The sequence below is a fragment of the Natrix helvetica genome, assembly GCF_964273705.1.
Source record: "Natrix helvetica genome assembly, chromosome: 1".
Classification (NCBI taxonomy): domain Eukaryota; kingdom Metazoa; phylum Chordata; class Lepidosauria; order Squamata; family Natricidae; genus Natrix; species Natrix helvetica.
Genome location: NC_138548.1, coordinates 358,339,106 through 358,361,060, shown reverse-complemented (window position 1 = coordinate 358,361,060; position 21,955 = coordinate 358,339,106). Strand labels below are relative to the sequence as shown.

At 40.7% G+C, this 21,955-nt stretch overlaps 2 protein-coding genes across 3 annotated transcripts in view; both read right to left on the bottom strand.

Moving 5' to 3' along the window:
• Positions 1 to 19,377, bottom strand: part of LOC309397427 (zinc finger protein 202-like) — a 36,079-nt gene extending 16,702 nt beyond the window's left edge. Inside the window, exons 1-6 of one of the 2 annotated variants that reach the window (XM_081963444.1) lie at positions 19,205 to 19,377; positions 17,842 to 18,407; positions 17,476 to 17,593; positions 16,171 to 16,253; positions 15,142 to 15,268; positions 11,928 to 14,068 (exon numbers count right to left, since the gene is read on the bottom strand). In XM_081963444.1, coding sequence (XP_081819570.1) covers positions 12,387 to 14,068; positions 15,142 to 15,268; positions 16,171 to 16,253; positions 17,476 to 17,593; positions 17,842 to 18,243 — 2,412 coding nt within the window. In that variant the 5' untranslated portion in view covers positions 18,244 to 18,407; positions 19,205 to 19,377 and the 3' untranslated portion in view covers positions 11,928 to 12,386. Of the gene's footprint in view, positions 1 to 11,927; positions 14,069 to 15,141; positions 15,269 to 16,170; positions 16,254 to 17,475; positions 17,594 to 17,841; positions 18,408 to 19,204 lie in introns of those variants that run through there. The other variant, XM_081963445.1, reaches the window with a different exon arrangement.
• LOC309398056 (uncharacterized protein) lies at positions 5,314 to 9,207 on the bottom strand (the record flags this gene model as incomplete). The annotated part of the gene is made up of 6 exons (XM_081964561.1): positions 9,049 to 9,207; positions 7,668 to 8,233; positions 7,297 to 7,414; positions 7,090 to 7,172; positions 6,443 to 6,569; positions 5,314 to 6,233 (listed from the first exon to the last, which is right to left on the bottom strand). The coding sequence occupies exons 2-6, from the start codon at positions 8,067 to 8,069 to the stop codon at positions 5,314 to 5,316; spliced, it is 1,650 nt and encodes a 549-aa protein (XP_081820687.1). The 5' UTR covers positions 8,070 to 8,233; positions 9,049 to 9,207.
• Positions 19,378 to 21,955: the final 2,578 nt, after the last annotated feature.

Below are 21,955 nucleotides of genomic sequence, written 5' to 3'. Positions count from 1 at the left end.
CTTTAATAGATGGCTCATGTTTCCAATTCCTAGAGGTTCAAAGTCATAATAATAGCTATGTATCCTGAAGTTCCTAGTCATGGTAATGAAGGCAGATAGCGAAATTGGAATGTTTCTTAGCTCCTCTTCAAAGTTCAGCTGCTAGACAAGATCCCAAGACAGCCTCAGATTCAGGCTGCCTACTAAAGCCGTCTTCTCTGGCCCTCTGCCTATGGACAGAATACATCCTTGAGCCGGTTCTGCAAAGCCATTTCAGTGGTCTAGAGCCATCATGGAAGAGTCTCAATCTTGGCTCCTATGTCTGGAGTCCTGGCTTTTATAGATTTTCCTATCTGTATTACAAAGTGAATATGACCGAACCAAATGTTTTCCAATGCAGGCTGCCACAGTGAGAAAAAAGACTTGACTTGTAAGAATGAGGATGTAAGCATGAACACACAATCACAAGCAAAAAAAAGTCCCCTTTCGTTGTGTTTTCACTCAACTACCTCACTGTCCACGATGGGTTTAAAAGAGGGATCAAGAAAGTGAGCCAAGGACAGGTAGTCCTTGGTTAAGGAATGGAATTTGGATGATAATTTCCGTCATCAAGTGATGCAGTCATAAAGCAAAAAAAAAAAAAAAAAGCTATCACAAAAGCCAATGCCAGTGTTGGGAAGCTGCCAGCATTTTACCTGCTGTCCATTAATAAAGAAGAAAAACAACAGAGGAAATCCCAGAGAAGATTTAAAGACAGACCAGAGTTTGTAAGAGTAACAATATTGTTGTATATTAGTATGGTAGAAATATAGTAGCAATAGGAGAGGGAGAGAGAGGAGAGGGGGGAGAGAGAGAGAGAGAAAGAGAGGGGGGGGGGAGAGAGAGAGAGAGATTTTTTTTGTAAACTAAAACCTCAATATTTAGGTTAAATTGCAGTGTTGACACTTTGCGATAAATAAGTGGGTTTTGGGTTGTAGTTTGGGTACTCGGTCTCTAAAAGGTTCGCCATCACTGGCATAGATGGACAATAATATATAGTATTTTTTAGACATTTATTTACGGTCACAGACCAAAGAACAAGTACTACAAAGAGACATAAGAGAATTGATCATAGCATCATAGCAATCAGTCACCAGAAGGTTAAGTTACAGCGTTCTCCTCAAACGGTTACAGCTCTTAAGAAAAAATTTGGAAACCTGAGAGGTGATGTATGAGGAGCCATCTCCAAGGCAATATACAAACAAATTACAGCCATTAGGTCTAGAAGGGACGGTTTCAAGAAGAGACAGTAACTTGGATCTGTCTGCATTATACATGGGACAAAATAGAAGGACGTGCTCCACAGTTTCAACCTCGGCTCTGTCATAAGGGCATAGCCGCTCGTTAATCGGGAGCCTCTTAAAACGACCATCCAAAAGTGCTGAGGGCAAGACATTAAAGCGAGCTAGGGGAAAAGCTCTTCTATACTTAGGAATGGTTAAAGTATAAAAATAGGAAGCCATCCTCAATCCATAATTATTAAGTTGGTTAAAAGTTGGGGGGGAGCAAGTTATATATAGTATTATATATAGTGGTGGGATTTAGCCAGTTGGCACCTGTTCGGTAGAACTGGTAGCTAGTTTTTTGTGGAATTTGGTGAACCAGCTGAATAGCCAAAACCCTTTGTCATATGAGTAACAAAGATTGCAAGCCAAAGTAAATTGTAGGTTTTTATTTGAAGCATCTACGCATTTCCCTTCTGCAGATTCTTACTCCTTTGTAAGTGATTTTTAAGTAAAGGGATTAATCATAATCCCACCCAGCAAAGACATTCCATAGAAATCCCAAAGATGATGGAGGGATGCATGGTTACACGTTAATGGAAAGAGACTGCCTCTCCTTAAAGGAGCGTAATTAAAACTTAATATTGGAATACAGTGAAAACCAAATGAACTATTTAAAAAAATTTGAATTTCAGTTTATACTGAATAATAACATCTCATTAAAAGGTTGCCAGGAATCAGCTCCATCATATTTGTTGCTTCTTTATTGTGTTTGATTGAGTCAGATTGGAGAAATGTTACTGTCAATTCACCATGGAGGAAAGCCCCCACATTTCCACACAATAATACATGAAGTTGGTCACCAATTATAGGGAGCATTTCAGTACATTTATATAATTAAAGGTGGCGCAATGCATTGCTGGATCTAAGAGATTTATAGTATGGCAGAGCACATGCTATGAAATAAATGAAAGTATCACCAAACTTTGGTTTATTTGTTTATTCCAAGTCCTTCTATATACCAGCAGGATATGCAGATAATAAAGTCGAAAAAAGGTGAACAACATTTTTACAGAACTATAGATTTGTTGAGGCCTTTGAGGCGAGTGGCTGAGTGAGGAGAGGCTGGGTGACGTGAGTGACATCAACTTGGCCACGCCCACTCAGTCACATGACCACCAGCCATGCCTACTCAGCCGGTCATTAGGGCAGAGAACCAGTTGTAAATTATCTGAATCCTACCACTGATTATATAGTATAATACAATACAATAGCAGAGTTGGAAGGGACCTTGGAGGTCTTCTAGTCCAACCCCCTGCCTAGGCAGGAATCCCTATACCATTTCAGACAAATGGCTATCCAACATTTTCTTAAAGACTTCCAGTGTTGGGGCATTCACAACTTCTGGAGGCAAACTGTTCCACTGATTAATTGTTCTCACTGTCAGGAAATTTCTCCTCAGTTCTAAGTTGCTTCTCTCCTTGATTAGTTTCCACCCATTGCTTCTTGTTCTACCCTCAGGTGCCTTGGAGAATAGTTTGACTCCCTCTTCTTTCTGGCAACCCCTGAGATATTGGAACACTGCTTTCATGTCTCCCCTAGTCCTTCTTTCTTTTAAACTAGACATACCTAGTTCCTGCAACTGTTCTTCATATGTTTTAGTCTCCAGTCCCCTAATCCTCTTTGTTGATCTTCTCTGCACTCTCTCCAGAGTCTCCACATCTTTTCTACATCGTGGCGACCAGAACTGAATGCAGTATTCCAAGTGTGGCCTTACCAGGGCCTTATAAAGTGGTATTAACACTTCACGTGATCTTGATTCTATCCCTCTGTAATATACTAATATACTATCCCTAATAGTATATTAATAATAGTATATTATAAAGAACATTGTACAGTACAAATATACAAAACAATTATTATAGGAAATCAAACATAGACAGAACTTCCACATTGTTTGTATGTTTACTACACTATAGATCTAGTACAAGACAAAAAAACAAAGAAAGAATTTTCACATTATGTTTCACTTTTGTATCTTGGATATTTTTTTCAAAATAAAACAGCCTCACAATCCTTGTTGGGCAACAGAGAATTTAAATTGTCTAGAATCCAGTACTTTTGAGGAATCTTTCAGCTGAAGTCCATCAAACTGGGCATGGTTTTAAAATAACCTCTGAGAAAGGGACTCATTAAACACGGTGTATGAAAACAAATCTTAGCTGCTAAAGGAAGATAATTTGGCTTTCACAGACTGTAAGACTTTGTAAGCAACAGCCTTGTTGGGCCAATATCAGAACAGAAACATTGAGGCAAGAGATATCAGATAACCTCGAATAATATGGGATTTTAAAAAAAAACAACAACTAAAAGATAGTTGAAGAATAATGTCTTACTTTTGTTTGATATTTTGGAACATTTGAAACAATATAATGAAAAACAATCAGGAATATTTCTACGTGCAAATAAGACCTTTGAACTATTTCAACTTGGAAAAACCACAAGAAGGATTAGGGATCCACCTAGTTCTGGTTTGCACTAGAAAGGCAATTTATGGAAGCACATCGAAGGAGGACTCCAATTTATTTGGATCATTACTCAAATGGTCCTTGTATAGGAAGTCTTCAATTTACAACAGTTCATTTTGTGATTGTTCAAAGTTACACAGCACTGAAAAAAGTGACTTATTACCAATGTTCACATTTATCACCGTTGCAGAATCCCCATGATCAACTAAGAAAACTTCAAATATTTGACAACTGACTCATATGTATGACAGTTGCCGTGTCCCAGGGTTGTGTGATCACTTTCTGTGACCTTCTCACAAGCAAAGTCAATGGGGAAGCCAGAGTCACTTATGTTAACAATGGATTCACTTAACAAATGTGGCAAGAAAAGTAATAACATGGGTCAACAGTCACAACTATCTTGCTTAGCAACAGAAATTTTGGGATCAATTGCAGTCATAATCTGAGGACTACCTGCATTTCTACTGAAGCTCTTTCTCACACTTCCTTTATTGATATGGAGGTCATTATTCTATGGCAAGTAAGAGCGTTACTCCTTGCAAAACTCTTCCCACACTCCACATGCATTCATATGGTTTTTTCTCCCGTATGGATTCTTCTTATGAGAAGTGAGATCATAGCTCCTTCTAAAGCCTTCTCCGCAGTGCACACATTTATATGGCCTCTCACCTGTGTGGACCCTTTTGTGGGAATTAAGACTAGTGCTACTAGTAAAGGTCTTTCCGCACTCCATGCATTGATACGGCCTTTCTCCTGTGTGGATCCTTTTATGAGTGGTAAGAGCTGAATTCCACCGAAAGCCTTTTCCACATTCAACACATTTATATGGCCTCTCTCTTGAGTGGATTCTCTTGTGAGAATCAAGACGTCTGCTGCAACTAAAACTCTTTCCACACCCTATGCATTGATAATGTCTTTTTGTTTTGTGATTCCTTTGATGTCTTATAAGAGAGTCATAATAACAGAATGCATTGATATGGCTTATCCTCTGTATGGATAACTTTATGGTGAATCAGAGTGTATTTCCTACCAAAGCTTTTTCCACACTCGGTGCATTGATAAGGCTTCTCTCCTGTGTGTGTCTTCTTGTGGGAATTAAGACCACTAGTTGAAGTAAGGATCTTTCCACAGTCCTTACATTGATATGGTTTCTCTTCTGTGTGCATCCTCTTACAGTATGTGAATTGAGATTACTACTGCAAGTAAAGGTCTTTCCACACTCCATGTATTGATGTGGTCTTTCTCCTTTGTGAATCCTCTGATGGGAGTATAAAAGAATGATGAGAAGGTCTTTCCACACTCCACACAACGATATGGCTTCTCTACTATGTGGATCATCATATGAGTCTTAAGATGACTGGTACAAGTAAAGCTCTTTCCACACTCCATGCATTTATAAGGTCTTTCTCCTTTGTGATTCATTTGATGCCTTATAAAAGTCTTAGAACAACACACTCCAAGCATTGATACGGTTTCTCTCTTGTGTGGATCCTCTTATGGGAGGTAAGATGACTACTCTTGCTGAAACCCTTTCCACACTCCATTCATTGGTATGGCTTCTCTCCTGTGTGATTTCTATGATGAATTATAAGAGAGTAATTATGAGAGAAGGTCTTTCCACATTCCTTGCATTGATATGGCTTCTCTCCTGTGTGAATCCTCTTATGGGAATTAAGACAACCACTAGAAATAAAGTTCTTTCCACACTCCATGCATTGATATGGTTTCTCTCCAGTGTGGATCCTCTTATGGTAATTGAGACTACTACTGCAAGTAAAGGTCTTTCCACACTCCATGCATTGATATGGTTTCTCTCCAGTGTGGATCCTCTTATGGTAATTGAGACTACTACTGCAAGTAAAGGTCTTTCTACATTCCTTGCATTGATATGGTTTCTCTCCTGTGTGGATCCTCATATGGGTATTGAGACTACTACTGCAAGTAAAGGTCTTTCCACATTCCTTGCATTGATATGGTTTCTCTCCAGTGTGGATCCTCTTATGGTAATTGAGACTACTTCTAGAAGTAAAGGTCTTTCCACATTCCTTGCATTGATATGGTTTCTCCCCTGTGTGGATCCTCTTATGGGTATTGAGACCACTCCTAAAAGCAAAGGTCTTTCCACATTCCTTGCATTGATATGGTTTCTCTCCTGTGTGGATCCTCCTATGGGAATTGAGACTACTACTGTAAGTAAAGGTCTTTCCACACTCCATGCATTGATATGGTTTCTCTCCTGTGTGATCCCTTTGATGTCTTATAAGAGACCTATACGAGAAGGTGTTTCCACATTCCATGCATTGATATAACTTCTCTGTATGGACAGTTTTATGGTGAATCAGAACTCTTTTCCTGCTAAAGCTCGTTCCGCGCTCCATGCATTGATATAGCTTCCTTTCCCCCTCTTTCGAATTGATCGCTTGGCATTCTTCCTTGAAAGTCTTATTCTCCTGCCCTTTATAGCCTTGAAAAAGAAAAATGAAAAATGTAGCAAGTATAGGGGAACAATAAACCTTTCTCATGAATTTTAGCCAGGGTTGTTGTTATAGGGAAAACCAGCACGAGGAAGGAATATTTTATTTCCAAAAAATAAAGGCAGGATATAAACAAATAAGTGATGTTTTAACCACAGCCTCATAACTTGTTTTGTTCATCATAGATAAGAGATCTTACCCAGAGAAGACAGATTCCTGGAATTCTCCAGCATGACTTCTCCATGGAGCGCTTTTTGGTCAGCGTCCAGCTGAGACCACTCCTCCTTGGAGAAATACACGGCCACTTCCTCAAAAGATGCAACAGCCTAAACAAGGAAACAAGTTTTCCTTTTAGCAGATAATCCTAAGAATAATTTGACAGTTTTCTTCTACCAGTTCAAGGAGAGAGATCCAGTGAACGAAATGGGCATCTTGTGCAGAATTCAGAATGAGATCTCATTGCTTTTGACTGACAGCACAACTGAAGCACATTGGATCATGTTGGAAGTATTTGAAATGCCCTTCAGTGTAGCCAACTAAAATAGTTTTCTTGCTCAATTGGTAGTTTGGTCTTAAATTCATTAGTTATCAGTGGCTCCAATTCTTCCTAGGGTGGGCAATTCCAAATAGCGGCAAAACCCACCTGACATTTTTGCCAATGACTTACTTTATCCACTGAGGGGCAAAAGTAACCCAACTCCCCACCTTCATGATGGTGTTGGAAGAGCTTGTAACAGGGTATCTCTATGGAGATTCTCTGTCACCAATTCATGGTTGTCCCAAACCATGAACAAAATGGAATCCACCCAAGATTCATGGACCTTTCCTGATGTTTCTCCTCCTTACCCGAAGTAGCGGTTCAGCCAATTCTTCAGCTCCGCCACAAAGAGGAGGTGATTCTAAAATTTCCAAGGACGGCTTTCTACTCTCTGTGAGAAAGAGAAAAGCAGATTAGTTATAGACTTTCCAATCAAGATGAGCAAAAGAATGAGTTAAATGTTATTTCTTTTTGCGCGTTGAAATCTCACATCACACAGAAATACCTTTTTTTACCTGGAGTGGTGTCCTGATTTTGATCTTTCTGTAAGGTCTCTCTGAAGGGCAGCTCTTGAGAAGATCTGAATGAATCTTTCCTTCCCTTGGGATACTCACTCATAGCTTCCAAGGACTTCTGGAGATGATGCGATATGGGAAACAAAGAAAGAGCACTAAGGAATTATCATACAGTACCTTTAAACTAGCAAACCCCAATGTCCATTTGTGAAAGTCGAAAGAGAATGGAAGAATTCCCCAAATACATCCTCTGGAAGAAAAATGGAACAACTGTTCATAGGAATTAATAATTCCAGAAAACTCTTACCAAAAAGAAATTGACAAATTCAGAGAGATTCTCTTTAAGAGTGGAAATGATTACATTCTCACACCTGCATGTTTTCCGACTCTTGGGCCAGGAGGAAGCCTTCTGCCAGGGCCACCGCCTGGGAACTGGTCTCTGCTTCACACTCCCGCACCCATTTCTCCATCTCTGGGGGAAGGACAGCCAGGAACTGCTCCAGGAGCACCAGGTCCAGCATCTGAGCCTTGGTGTATTTTTCTGGCTGCAGCCACTGATGACAAAGACGGTGAAGCTGACTGCAAACATCTCGGGGACTCTTCCCCTCCTGGAACTGCACTTTTCTGAAGTGACAGCATTGAACCTCTGAACTCCTGGCTTCCTCTTCTTGGCTCTTCTGCCCAGAACTTGCCCCATTTTCCCCACAGCTCCGAGGCTGAGTAGCTGGACGGCTTTTTCCAATTCCTGCATCTGCTGCACGTTGTCCCTCCATCTTCTCTCTGGTCTCTAATCCAGCTCCAAAATAGATGGATGGATCTCTGAAGTTTCACTAATCAGAAGACATCTAGCCAAAACTGTTAAAGGCCATTCAGCCCTCTTCCCACACAAGATACTTTGGATTCCAAGGGAACCAGGAAAGATTTCCAATTTATATATCTGAAATAGAAAACAAAAAAAACTTCCAATAATACAGGCTGACCAATTTAATAACTGAGCATCCACAAACTCCCAAATAAAAAATTCTTATGAACCCAACAATATCTGGAAATCTTACTAGTTGGTAGACAAGCATATCTGCGTGTGGAAAAAATTCTGTAGTAACCTTCTCGATCAACTTTGATCCAGGACTAAAAACTTTGGATACATATATTTAAAACATGTTTTTGTTTTCTAATTCCTACTTATTTATTCAAATAATTTTGATGGCTGCTTGTGACATTAAAAACAACCTCTATACAATTCAGATGATAAAATGTCTCAGGTCACAAACAGCCATTGTGATGAGTGGCTTTCCAAATCGATTTAACAGGTAAATTAATCAATATTTGACTTTCCAGTATAGCTTCACACTGGAAGTTCTGATACTAAATACTCATTAACCTCCTGGCCCAAACCTCTATGGGTAGCTGAGCAATCGCAAATCAACAAACCACGATTCAATGCGTGAATAATAATACCGGAAGATAAAACCAGCTACGATTTGATTCAGGCTTCTCCTGGAAAGAGGTTTCTCATTTTTCGCCTAATCCTGAATGGCTCCGATTTTTCTGGCGGTCCCGATTTTCCTCCTGAAGGCAACGCAGCGGGACCGTACCTTTTGATGACTTCCCTGCCTAGTCCGTGCATGCACAGGGGCGGCAGGGGAACATGGGACAAGGGGCTTCCCACTTTCCAGGACTCCGAACTTGATGAAGTTTTGCGTGCCTCCACGCACGGTCCAGCCCGTGGAAGAAAAACTCCCCCGCACTTACTGAACTCCGGAGCCAGGTCTTGGTCTCCCTCCGTGCAAGGCTTCCTTGCAGCCTCTTGGACTCCTGGAAAGGCTCGGCCTAAGGCTCGTAGCGAGGGAGGGACGGAGGGGGGCTGAGCAGAATCGGGCACTGTAGAAAGGGCGGACGCGCTTTCAGTCCTCTTTGCAAAATGCCCCGCGAGGCTCTCGGACCTGGTGAAAGAGCGCATGCTCAGTTCCCTCTTGAAGCCGTGAGGCCTTTCTAACGGCTACCTGGGGAGCCCCCTGGTGGATCCTGCGTGCAAACGCCACATGGACCCTCAAAGACAGATCGACCCTGTCAGGGCGTAAGACAGATGGTCATGTTCCATGCGGGCTTGGGATGATGGGCATTGGAGTAGAAGGAAAGGCTCCCTCTGATATTGCCTGATTACAGCAGGCAGGAATTTCTAGACTTTCCTTTTTTTTGAATGGTCTAAGAACGATCTGTGATCTTGTGAATATTGAGAAAATCAATAGGCAAAGTAGCAATAGCTATACCACCTCAACTTATATACCGCTTCACAGTGCTTTACAACACTCCATGAACGGTTTACAGAATCGGCGTATTGCCCCCAACAATCTGGGTCCTCATTTTACCGCCCTGAGAAGAATGGAAAGTTGAATCAACCTTGAGCCAGTGAGAATCGAACTCCTGGCAGTAAGCAGAATTCACTCGCAATGCCGCATTCTAACCACTGCAGCACGATGGCTCAAATGCTTCAAAAAGTATTTTTGAACATGGATTTCACTTCTCATTCTGGTCTCTTTTGTGAGAGAAATTATTCATCCTGAAACTTTTTTCACACCAAACATTTATATGTGATTTTGTTCTATTGCTCTTGCTTAAATTTTGTCTAATTCTCAGACAGATAGTTGTCAACGTAAAAGCATTGGAAGTTACAATGGCATTGAAAAAGGTGAGTTATGACCATTTTTCTCACTTATGACCATTGAAGCATGGTCACATGTTTACATGTGGATGTTTGACAAGTGACACTCACATTTATGATGGTTGCACTGTCCCGGGGTCACTTTTGCGACACTCTGATAAGCAAAGTCAATGGAGAAGCCAGATTCACTAACTACCACAATACTAATTTAATAATTTCACTGATTTACCTAACAAATGTGACAAGAAGAGTTGTAAAATGGGGAAAACCTCACATTAAATTTCTCACTTAGCAACATAAATTCTGGGCTCAATTGTGGTCGAAAGATGTGGACCGCCTGCAATCCTTGGTTAAGGAATGGAATTTGGATTGGAACTTCCATCACTAAATGATGTGGTCATAAAGCGTGACATCACATAAACCAAGCCCAATGTTGGTAAGGTCCAGCGCTTTATCTGCTGTCCATTGATAAAAAAGAAACATAATAGAGGAAACTCTTCTATTTAAAGACAGACCAGAGTTTGGAAGAGTAAAAATATTGTTGTACACTGTACATCGTTGCACAATGAGAGCTTATGCATCGGAGACAAATTTCTTATGTGCGAAATTACACTTGGCCAAGAAAGAATGTCATTCCATTCCATAAGTATAGTAGCAACAGTTAACAATATAGTTGCAGTAGAAATAGTATAATATGGTATAGGTAGAAAATCTATCTTCTTCTATTATTCTTTTATTATATTTATTTATTTTATATTTATTTAAAAAGGATGTATGTATGTTCCAGAACGCCTAGAGCAATTTGAACCAAACTTGGTACACAGATGACTTATCCTCTGGAAACAAATACTGGGAGAGTAAGTCACCCCTTGTGTGTGTGTATCTGTGTGTTCCAGCATAACTCTGGAATGCCTGGCCCATTAAGGAGAGTGATTGCGGCATCCTAGAGTGGCAATTGTTTGTGATGCCAGTTCCTTTGCAGCTTCCTCTGGAAAGCCAGCTGTGACGTTTGCCCTCCAGTAGACCAATAGTGAAGGGCCTGATGGATTTGGGGCAGGTGCCAGGGCAGGAAAAAGGAGTACATGGGAGGGGGCAGGGATGATGGGCATGGGAGTAGGGGGAAGAAAGGCCCCTGTGAGACAAATTGGCTCCCTGTCAGACAAACTCTTTGACATCTATAAATACCTGGGCAACACAGGTTATCAGTTGGTAGTATATAATATAGTGATAGTATAATATAGAACATCATATAGTATCAATATACTAAATACCTAGCAAAAGAGAACAAACATAGTAAGAACTTAGGTGTGATTTGTATGTATCACTTTTGGATATATTTTTAAACTAGACATCTCCACAACTCTTATAGGAGACAGGTTTAAATTGTCTAAAGTTCATACTTTTGATGGATCTTTTGAGTTAAAGTCAATCAGATGGAGTATGGTTTAAAAAGAACCCATGACAAATTGATGGAAAAAATGGGATCGCTTCCGACTTATGGGACTCATCAAGTACCGTGTATGAAAACAAATGTTAGCTGCTAAAAGGAAGGAATTTGGCACTCACAAGCAACAAGTCATGGCAAGCAAGAGCCAACATTCTGGATGCAGAAATCAGACTCCTCATACTAGCCTTCAAAAGACAAGCAGGGATAGAAAGATAAAACAGACAGAAAAAAAGCTAGCTCCAGAATCTTGGCTGAATACCAAAACAGAAATACTGAGGCATCAGCAAGAGGGATTAGATTTTTTTTTTTAACCTAAAAGATACTTGAAGAATGAGGTGATAATTGTGTTTGATATTTTGGAATATTTGAAACAATATAATGAAAAACAATCAGGAATATTTCGACATGCACGAAAAGTCCTTGATTATTTGAACATGGCAAAAACCGCAAGCAGGATTGGGAAGCTACCTTTTTCTGGTTTGCACTAGAAAGGCAATTCATGCATACATATCTAAGGTCTACATTTTATTTGGATTATTACTCAAATGGTCCTTGCATGGGATTTTATACAATTAAAGGCAATCCTCAATTTACAACAGTTCATTTAGTGATTGTTAAAAGTTATAGCAGCACTGAAAAAAGTGACTTATGACCTTTTTGCAAACTTATGACTGTTGCAGCATCCCCATGGTCATCTGATCAACTTTCGGATGCTTGGCAACTGACTCATGTTTAACAGTGAAGTGTTCCTGGACATGTGATCACCTTTTGAGATTTTGTGACAAGTAAAGCCAATAGGGAAGCCAGATTCATTTCACAACAGAGTTACTAACTTACCAACAGCGATTCACTGTGGCAAAAAAGTCATAAAATGCGGGCAAAATTCATTGTCTCTCTCAGCAACAGAAATTTTGGGTTCAATTGCAGTAATATGCCAAGGACTTCCTGCATTTCTGTCGAAGCACTTCTCATTACGTCCCTTTATTGACACGGCTTCTCCACTGTATGGATCATTTTATGTGTGGTAAGAGCAGAATTCCACCTAAAGCCCTTTCCACATTCCACACATTTATATGGTTTCTCTCCTGTGTGGACCTTCTTATGGGATTTGAGACCACTGCTACAAGTAAAGGTCTTTCCACATTCTTTGCATTGATATGGCTTCTCTCCTGTGTGGATCCTCTTGTGGGAATTAAGACTACTGCTACTAGCAAAGGTCTTTCCACACTCCATGCATTGATATGGCCTTTCTCCTGTGTGGATCCTTTTATGCGTGGTAAGAGCAGAATTCCACCTAAAGCTCTTTCCACATTCAACACACTTATACGGCTTCTCTCCGGAGTGGATCTTCTTGTGGGAATCAAGATGTCTGCTGCAACTAAAGCTCTTTCCACACTCCATGCATGTATAAGGTCTTTCTCCTTTGTGATTTGTTTGGTGTCTTACAAGAGAGTCATAATAACAGAAGGTCTTTCCACACTCCATGCATTGATATGGCTTCTCCTCTGTATGGATAGTTTTATGGTGAATCAGAGCATATTTCCTACTAAACCTCTTTCCACACTCAGTGCACTGATATGGTGTCTCTCCTGTGTGGGTCTTCTTGTGGGAATCAAGATGATTGGTAAAAGTAAAGGTCTTTCCACACTCCATGCATTGATATGGCTTCTCTCCTGTGTGAATCCTTTTGTGTGAATTAAGACTACCGGTACAAGTAAAGGACTTTCCACACTCCATGCATTGATATGGTCTTTCTCCTTTGTGAATCCTTTGATGGAGTATAAGAGAACGGTTATAACCGAAGGTCTTTCCGCATTGCACACAATGATATGACTTCGTTTCTGTGTGGATCACCTTATGTGTATTAAGATGACTGGTACAAGTAAAACTCTTTCCACACTCCATGCATTTATAAGGTCTTTCTCCTTTGTGATTCATTTGATGCATAATAAAAGACTTAGAATAACAGAAGGTTTTTCCACACTCCATGCATTGATACGGTTTTTCACCTGTGTGCATCCTCTTATGAGAGGTAAGGTGACTACTCTTGCTAAAACTCTTTCCACACTCTATGCATTGATATGGCTTCTCTCCTGTGTGGATCCTCTTGTGAAAATTGAGACTACTACTACAAGTAAAGCTCTTTCCACATTCCATGCATTTATAAGGTTTCTCTCCTTTGTGATTCCTAACATGGATTATAAGAGAGTAATTATGAGAGAAGGTCTTTCCACATTCCTCACACTGATATGGTTTCTCTCCTGTGTGGATCCTCTTATGGGTATTGAGACTACTGCTACAAGTAAAGGTCTTTCCACACTCTTTGCATTGATATGGCTTCTCTCCTGTGTGGATCCTCATATGGGAATTGAGACTACTGCTACAAGTAAAGCTTTTTCCACACTGCAGGCATTTATAAGGTCTTTCTCCCTTGTGATTCCTTTGATGGACTAGAAGAGAGCTATAATAAGAGAAGGTCTTTCCACATTCCGTGCATTGATGTAACTTCTCCTCTGTATGGATAGATTTATGCTGAATCAGAACTATTTTCCTGCTAAAGGTCTTTACACACTCCATGCATTGATATCGCTTCCCTTTCCCCTCTTTCAAAAGGATTGCTTGGCATTCTTTCTTGCAATTCTTATTCTCCTGCCCATTATAGCCTTAAAAAAAGAAAAAGGAAAACTGTAGCAAGAATAGGAGAACAATAAAATCTTTTCTTCTGAAATTTAGCCAAAGAATCATAAATATGTAGAGTTGGGCTCCTTTGGTGGCAAACATGAAGATTCCAAACTAAGGTTTTAGCAAGGACCCATTTCCAAAGTGTATCCCTACTGATTCTCATCTAACAGGATTGGATCACATCACAATGAATGTAAGACACAACCCAGATCTAATCTTTGACCTGGGACTATTCCATGGTGCCACAAACTCCTGAAGTCCATTGGACACGCTATCATGCTGGGTCAACAGCTCCCCAACTTCATTGGAAGTCTCATCACCCCTTGTCTGCAGAGCAGAATCATTGAAAGCCAAGGGAAATTTCCAGATGACAATAGCTCCCCACCCTCAATTAGGCAGATGCCAAATTTGGTACACAAATGGGCACATCTCAGAGAAGGGACATCCCACTCAGGACCCATCCAGTCTTTGTTATAGCAGCTCAGGGCCATCGGGGTCCTAGAGCAGAGATTCGGGAGTGAATACCAACCCTGGTAGGCAGGACCTTGGTCAAGAGAGGCCCATCCATAGGTGTAGCCTATCCTTCAGATTCTTGCTAATATCTTCTGTGGAATGGAAATGAATATTTTGTATTTTATGAGCAAAAAGCATTAAAAATACATTTCATTTGTGTAAAAAGAGAGGCTATGCAGTTTGCAAAGGTTTCTTTCAATAAATTTCATTCTTCCATAATGTCACTGGTTAAAGGATCAGGCTAGAAACTAAGTCAGTGAGTTCTAGTTCATCCTTAGGATGAATGCTGGCTAGGTGACTTTGGGCCAATCTATCTCAGCTCAACCCATGTCACAGGATTGCTGTTGTAGGGAAAACCAGCACGAGGAAGGAATATTGAGTTTGTCCACTGCTTTTGTTATTTTCAATAAAATAAAGGCAGGATATAAATAAATAAGTGATCTTTTTAATCACTTATTTCACGTAATCTCTTTTTTTAATAACATCTAAGTCTTCCACCCCATGACTTTTCTGTGTTTCTGAGCAAAATTGGGATTCTTACCCAGAGAAAACAGATTCCTGGAATTCTCCAGCATGACTTCTTCGTGGAGCGCTTTTTGGTCAGCGTCCAGTTGAGACCACTCCTCCTTGGAGAAATACACGGCCACTTCCTCAAAAGACGCAACAGCCTAAACAAGGAAAGAAATTTTCCTTTTAACAGTTAATCTCAATCAAGGAGAAAGATCCAGTGAACAAAATGGGCATCTTGTGCAGAGTTCAGAATGAGATCTCACTGCTTTTGACTGACGGCACAACTGAAGCACATTGGATCATGTTGGAAGTATTTGGAATGCCCTTCAGTGCAGTCAACTAAAATAGTTTTCTTGCTCAATTGGTAGTTTGGTCTTAAATTCATTAGTTATCAGTAGTTCCAATTCTTCCTAGGGTGGGCAATTCCAAATAGTGGCAAATCCCACCTGACATTTTTGCCAATGACTTACTTTATCCACTGAGGGGCAAAAGTAACCCAACTCCCCACCTTCATGATGGTGTTGGAAGAGCTTGTAACAGGATATCTCTATGGAGATTCTCTGTCACCAATTCATGGTTATCCCAAAGATGCTCTTCAAAAGGCAAATAAAAAGTATTTTTTTGTAATGGTATGTGAGAATGACCCAGGAAGATCAGGGGAGGAAGAGGCCTGATGGAACAGCTTGCCTCCAGAAGTTGTGAATGCCCCAACACTGGAAGTCTTTAAGAAGATGTTGGATAGCTATTTGTCTGAAACGGTATAGGGTTTCCTGCCTAGGCAGGGGGTTGGACTAGAAGACCTCCAAGGTCCCTTCCAACTCTACTATTGTATTGTATTGTATTGATGCTGACAACAGTGTGGTCAAACAAATCTGTGAAGCAGGAGAAAGTGCCTCACAAAGGATCCCTACGAAGGGCAAGACACGCTAAGCTAAATATAAATTATGGATCTAATATCAGATTCGTATTGCTTAGAAACAGGAGCTTATTACAAAAAGCTCTGAACAAAATGAAATCCATCCAAGATTCATGGACCTTTCCTGATGTTTCTCCTCCTTACCCGAAGTAGCGGTTCAGCCAATTCTTCAGCTCCACCACAAAGAGGAGGTGATTCTAAAATTTCCAAGGACGGCTTTCTACTCTCTGTGGGAAAGAGAAAAGCAGATTAGTTAGAGACCTTCCAATCAAGAGGAGCAAAAGAATGAGTTAAATGTTATTTCTTTATGTGAGTTGAGATCTCACATCACACAGAAATAACCTTTTTTAAAAAAAAAAGTTTTTATTTTATTTTAAAACAAGCAAAAACATACATATAACATAAAAAATATCATCAATTACATGTCTATTTAGCATCTCATTTGGTCAAAAACATTTGTGCAGCACCGCTTTTAGTTATATATAAAATCAGTAGTTTTCAACCCAATATACATTCGTACATTGATTATCATTGTAAATCATATATTCAGTTTACTCTCATAATTTCCTCCTTTTAAACATGAATTCTAAAGATTAAATACATATGTATGCCAATTATCTGTTATATCATTGTAAATCTATTTAATAATAACATATCAGTTCTGCATTTAGTTCTGGTCGCCACGATGTAAAAAAGATGTGGAGACTCTAGAAAGAGTGCAGAGAAGAACAACAAAGATGATTAGGGGACTGGAGACTAAAACATATGAAGAACGGTTGCAGGAACTGGGTATGTTTAGCTTAAGAGAAGGAAGGACTAGGGGAGACATGATAGCAGTGTTCCAATATCTCAGGGGCTGCCACAAAGAAGAGGGAGTCAAACTATTCTCCAAGGCACCTGAGGGTAGGATAAGAAGCAATGGGTGGAAACTAATCAAGGAGAGAAGCAACTTAGAACTGAGGAGAAATTTCCTGACAGTTAGAACAATTAATCAGTGGAACAGCTTGCCTCCAGAAGTTGTGAATGCCCTAACACTGGAAGTCTTTAAGAAGATGTTGGATAGCTATTTGTCTGAAATGGTATAGGGTTTCCTGCCTAGGCAGGGGGTTGGACTAGAAGACCTCCAAGGTCCCTTCCAACTCTACTATTGTATTGTATTGTATCTTTATGGTATCATCTAATTCTGGTATTTCTTGCAGTATATATAAAAAGAAAAAAAAAGGTTCACCAACATTTTATATTTGTGTATCATTACTTTCAATTATATGTAAAATCATAAAATATCTATCAAGTGTCTATAAATACATCTTTATCATTGTATCTCATATATTCAAACTCCACTTATTATTTCTTCATTTTAAACAGATTATTCTAAATATTCAATTCATATATTTACCAATATTCCATTACTTTGTTATAACTCTATAGAACAGAAATACCTTTTTTTACCTGGAGTGATCTCCTGACTTTGATCTTTCTGTAAGGTCTCTCTGTTGAGCAGCTCTTGAGAAGATCTGAATGAATCTTTCCTTCCCTTGGGATACTCACTCATAGCTTCCAAGGACTTCTGGAGATGATGCGATATGGGAAACAAAGAAAGAGCGCTAAGGAATTATCATACAGCACCTTTAAACTAGCAGACCCCAATGTCCATTTATGAAGATCGAAAGAGAATGGAAAAGAATGGAAGAATTGCCCAAAACACATGGAACAACTGTTCATAGGAATTAATAATCCCAGAAAACTCTTACCAAAAAGAAATTGACAAATTCAGAGAGATTCCCCTTAGAATGGAAATGATTACATTTCTCACACCTGCATCTTTTCCAACTCCTGGGCCAGGAGGAAGCCTTCGGCCAGGGCCACCGCCTGGGAACTGGTCTCCGCTCCACACTCCCGCACCCATTTCTCCATCTCTGCGGGAAGGACAGCCAGGAACTGCTCCAGGAGCACCAGGTCCAGCATCTGAGCCTTGGTGTGTCTTTCTGGCTGCAGCCATTGATGGCAAAGACTGTGAAGCTGACTGCAAACATCTCGGGGACTCTTCCCCTCCTGGAACTGCACTTTTCTGAAGTGACAGCATAGAACCTCTGAATTGTTGGCTTCCTCTTCTTGGCTCTTCTGCCCAGAACTTGCCCCATTCTTCCCACAGCTCCGAGACTGAGTAGCTGGACGGCTTTTTCCAATTCCTGAATCTGCTGCACGTTGTCCCTCCATCTTCTCTCTGGTCTCCAATCCAGCTCCAAAATAGATGGATGGATCTCTGAAGTTTTACTAATCTGAAGACGTCTAGCCAAAACTCTTAAAGGCCATTCAGCCCTCTTCCCACACAAGATACTTTGGACTCCAAGGGAACCAGGAAAGATTTCCAATTTATATATCTGAAATGGAAAACAAAATAAACTTCCAATAATACAGGCTGACCAACTTAATAACTGAGCATCCACAAAATCCCAAATAAAAAATTCTTAGGAACCCAACAATATCTGGAAATCTTACTAGTTGGTAGACAAGCATATCTGCGTGTGGAAAAAATTCTGTAGTAACCTTCTCGATCAACTTTGATCAAGGACTAAAAACTTTGGATACATATATTTAAAACAAGTTTTCTAATTCCTACTTATTTATTCAAATAATTTTGATGGCTGCTTGCGAGATTAAAAACCACCTCTGTACAATTCAGATAATAAATATGTCAGGTCACAAACAGCCATTGTGATAAGTGGCTTTCCAAATCGATTTAACAGGTAAATTAATCAATATTTGACTTTCAGGTATAGCTTTACACTGGACGTTCTGCTACTAGATAGCCATTAACCTCCTGGCCCAAACCTCTATGGGTAGCTGAGAAATCGCAAATCAACAAACCACGATTCAATGCGTGAATAATAATACCGGAAGATGAAACCAGCTACGATTTGATTCAGGCTTCTCCTGGAAAGAGGTTTCTCATTTTTCGCCTAATCCTGAATGGCTCCGACTTTTCTGGCGGTCCCGATTTTCCTCTTGGAGGCTTTTGATGTCTTCCCTGCCTAGTCTGTGCATGCACAGGGGCGGCAGGGAAACATGGGACACGGAGCTCCCCACTTTCCAGGACTCCGAACTTGATGAAGTTTTGCGTGTCTCCACGCACGGTCCAGCCCGTGGAAGAAAAACTCCCCGCCCCCACCCCACTTACTCAGGTCTTGGTCTCCCTCCGTGCAAGGCTTCCTTGCAGCCTCTTGGACTGCTGGAAAGGCTCGGCCTAAGGCTCGTAGCGAGGGAGGGGAGAAGGGGGTCTAAGCAAAATCGGGCAGTGTAGAAAGGGCGGACGCGCTTTCAGTCTTCTCTGCAAAATGCCCCGCGAGCGCCTCGGACCTCGTGAAAGCGCATGCTCAGTTCCCTCTTGAAGCCGTGAGGCCTTTCTAACGGCTACTTGGGGAGCCCCCTGGTGGATCCTGTGTGCAAACGCCACATGGACCCTGACAAGACAGATAGACCCTGTCAGGGCGTAAGACAGATGGTCATGTTCCATGCGGGCCTGGGATGATGGGCATTGGAGTAGAAGGAAAGGCTAGTGCTGACATTGCCTGATCGTAGCAGGCAGGGATTTCTAGACTTTCCTTTTTCTCGAAATATCTAAGAACGATCTGTCATCTTGTGAATATTGAGAAAATCTCAAAAGGAACAGGAGCCTCCCTTTGAAGCCCAGGTTGTGTCCTGCGGTTGTCGGCAAAGTCAGCCCTGAAGTGAGGGAAGATAAGAGGACTGGCAGAGTCACAGGACGGGAAGTGAAGGCTTAGGACAATTAAGATTTATGTTGATGTTTTATTTCCATTATTTCAGCTGCCTTTTCAATTTCACGCCTCGGGGCAGCCAACAATGGTTCAAAACAGCAAGAGGAGGCAGCAAAAATGGGAAGAATCCAGAAGAAACAATCTTGCTTGAAAAAGGGGAATCAAAAGGAAACAAGTTTCAAAATGGAGAGAAAGCTGAAACTCATGGAAGTTTTAGAAATTTTACCTCAAAACACGGCGCCGTGATGGAGAAATGAATGGGAGAATGGGGTCTCACGGGTGACTGGAGGAAAGGTGGAATTACAAAATGCAGGAAGGCAAATCTTGCGAAGTACAGATAAAGTTCCCATTCCATGAGGTAAAAAAGAAAAATGACTGAAAACCTGAAGTATTCTTCCCCCCTCCCAGTCCTTCCAAAAGTTTTCCTGTGTTTTTAATTTTTAATTCACTCAAAAGAACGTAAAAATGTCTCATGGGCAACCATACCAGTGATATTTAATTTTCCTTATATCTAAAATTAATGTTATCCCATTATTAACTTATAACAGTTCATCTACTGACTGTTCGAAGTTACAACGGTACTGATAAAAGTGTCTTACGACCATTTTTCACACTTATGACTCTTGAAAATGGTCACATGATTTATATGTGGATGTGTGACAAGTTTGTTTGTTTGTTTGTTCGGATTTATATGCCGCCCTTCTCCAAAAGGACTCAGGGCGGTGTACAACATTGAAAAACACATATCCCAAAAGTTAAAAAAAAAAAAATTAAATCCATATCCAAAAAAACAAACCGAATTTAAAAGACAATACATTTAAAATGAGTTAAAATTAACAGGCCAGGCCGGCTTGCTGGAAAAGCCAACTTTTTAGGGCGCGTCGGAAGGACCGGAGGTCAGGGATTATGCGAAGTGACTCACATTTATGACAGTTGCAGTGTCCTGAGGTCAAATGATCAGCTTTTGTGACCTTCTGATAAGCAAAGTCAATGGCAAAGCCAGATTCACTTAACAACCACATTACTAGTAATTCACTTAACAAACATGGAAATACTTCCGGGACCTTCGGAAGCCTCATCTGCAAGCTCTGCGGTCAGCTCCAACCTCTCCCTGTTGGAAGGTTCAATTTCGGACCATAGCCACCCTAAAGGGATGGTGAAGTATGGTGGGACAGCCTGGCAGGTTGAGGAGAGCCACACCTTTCCTCCCTGACTGGGAAATCTGAAGATGAGGAACAGCAGCTGCCAAAATGGCCCCATGAAACCGGGGACAGTCTGAATATCTGAATATCCAAGACTGTGCTGGATTGGAGAAAGTGAATGGAATGTGATCTGGGTGAGAAAATACTTTTTATTGGAAGTTAACCCCAAAACTCCAAGGGGGAAGCATATTTAAAGCTATTTGTTGACGGTGTGAATGGGCACACAGGAAAAATACCGGAGAATTGAAGAAGGAAAAAATGTGCTTTTTAAATAATAAATAGAAACTTGGTTCCTCAAAGCTAAAATACGTGGTATTGAGAGTATTTTAAAATGCTGGAATTAAAGTCCCAAATTTTTCTTTAGAAACATTGCTCAATTATTGGATTCATAATTTTAAAAATAATTTGAATAATTGAAAAAATAATTGAAATCGGAACTGTTAACAATATTCAGAGAGGCTGAAGCAGGCAGAAGTGAGAGCGCCATCTGCTGATGAAAAGGAAATATGCAAACTTGGAAATAGCTATTCAAAAAGACTGGAAATATCGGTTAGATAAAGACCTACTCTAAGACCCCTAGAGCAGTGATGGCTAACCTTTTTGCCACCGTGTGCCAAAAGCAGGGGAGAACGCAGGGAGTCATACATGTGCATGCCCACACCCATAATTCTATGCACCCTCCCGCCATGCATGCATACACGACCCCCCTCCCGGGCATGCGTGTCGACCCACTTCTCTCCCCCTGCTTTTGGTGCACGATGGCAGGGTGGACCTGTTTTTCGCCCTCCCTAGGTTCCAAAGGCTTGGTAGGGTGAAAACGGCTTCCCTTGCCCCATCGGAGGTTAGAAACAACCCATTTTCCGACTTCCGGTTTACGTATTGGGCTGTTTTTCTCCCTCCGGAGGCTTTAGAGAAGCCTCCTGAAACCTCCGGAGAGCAAAAAATGGCTGA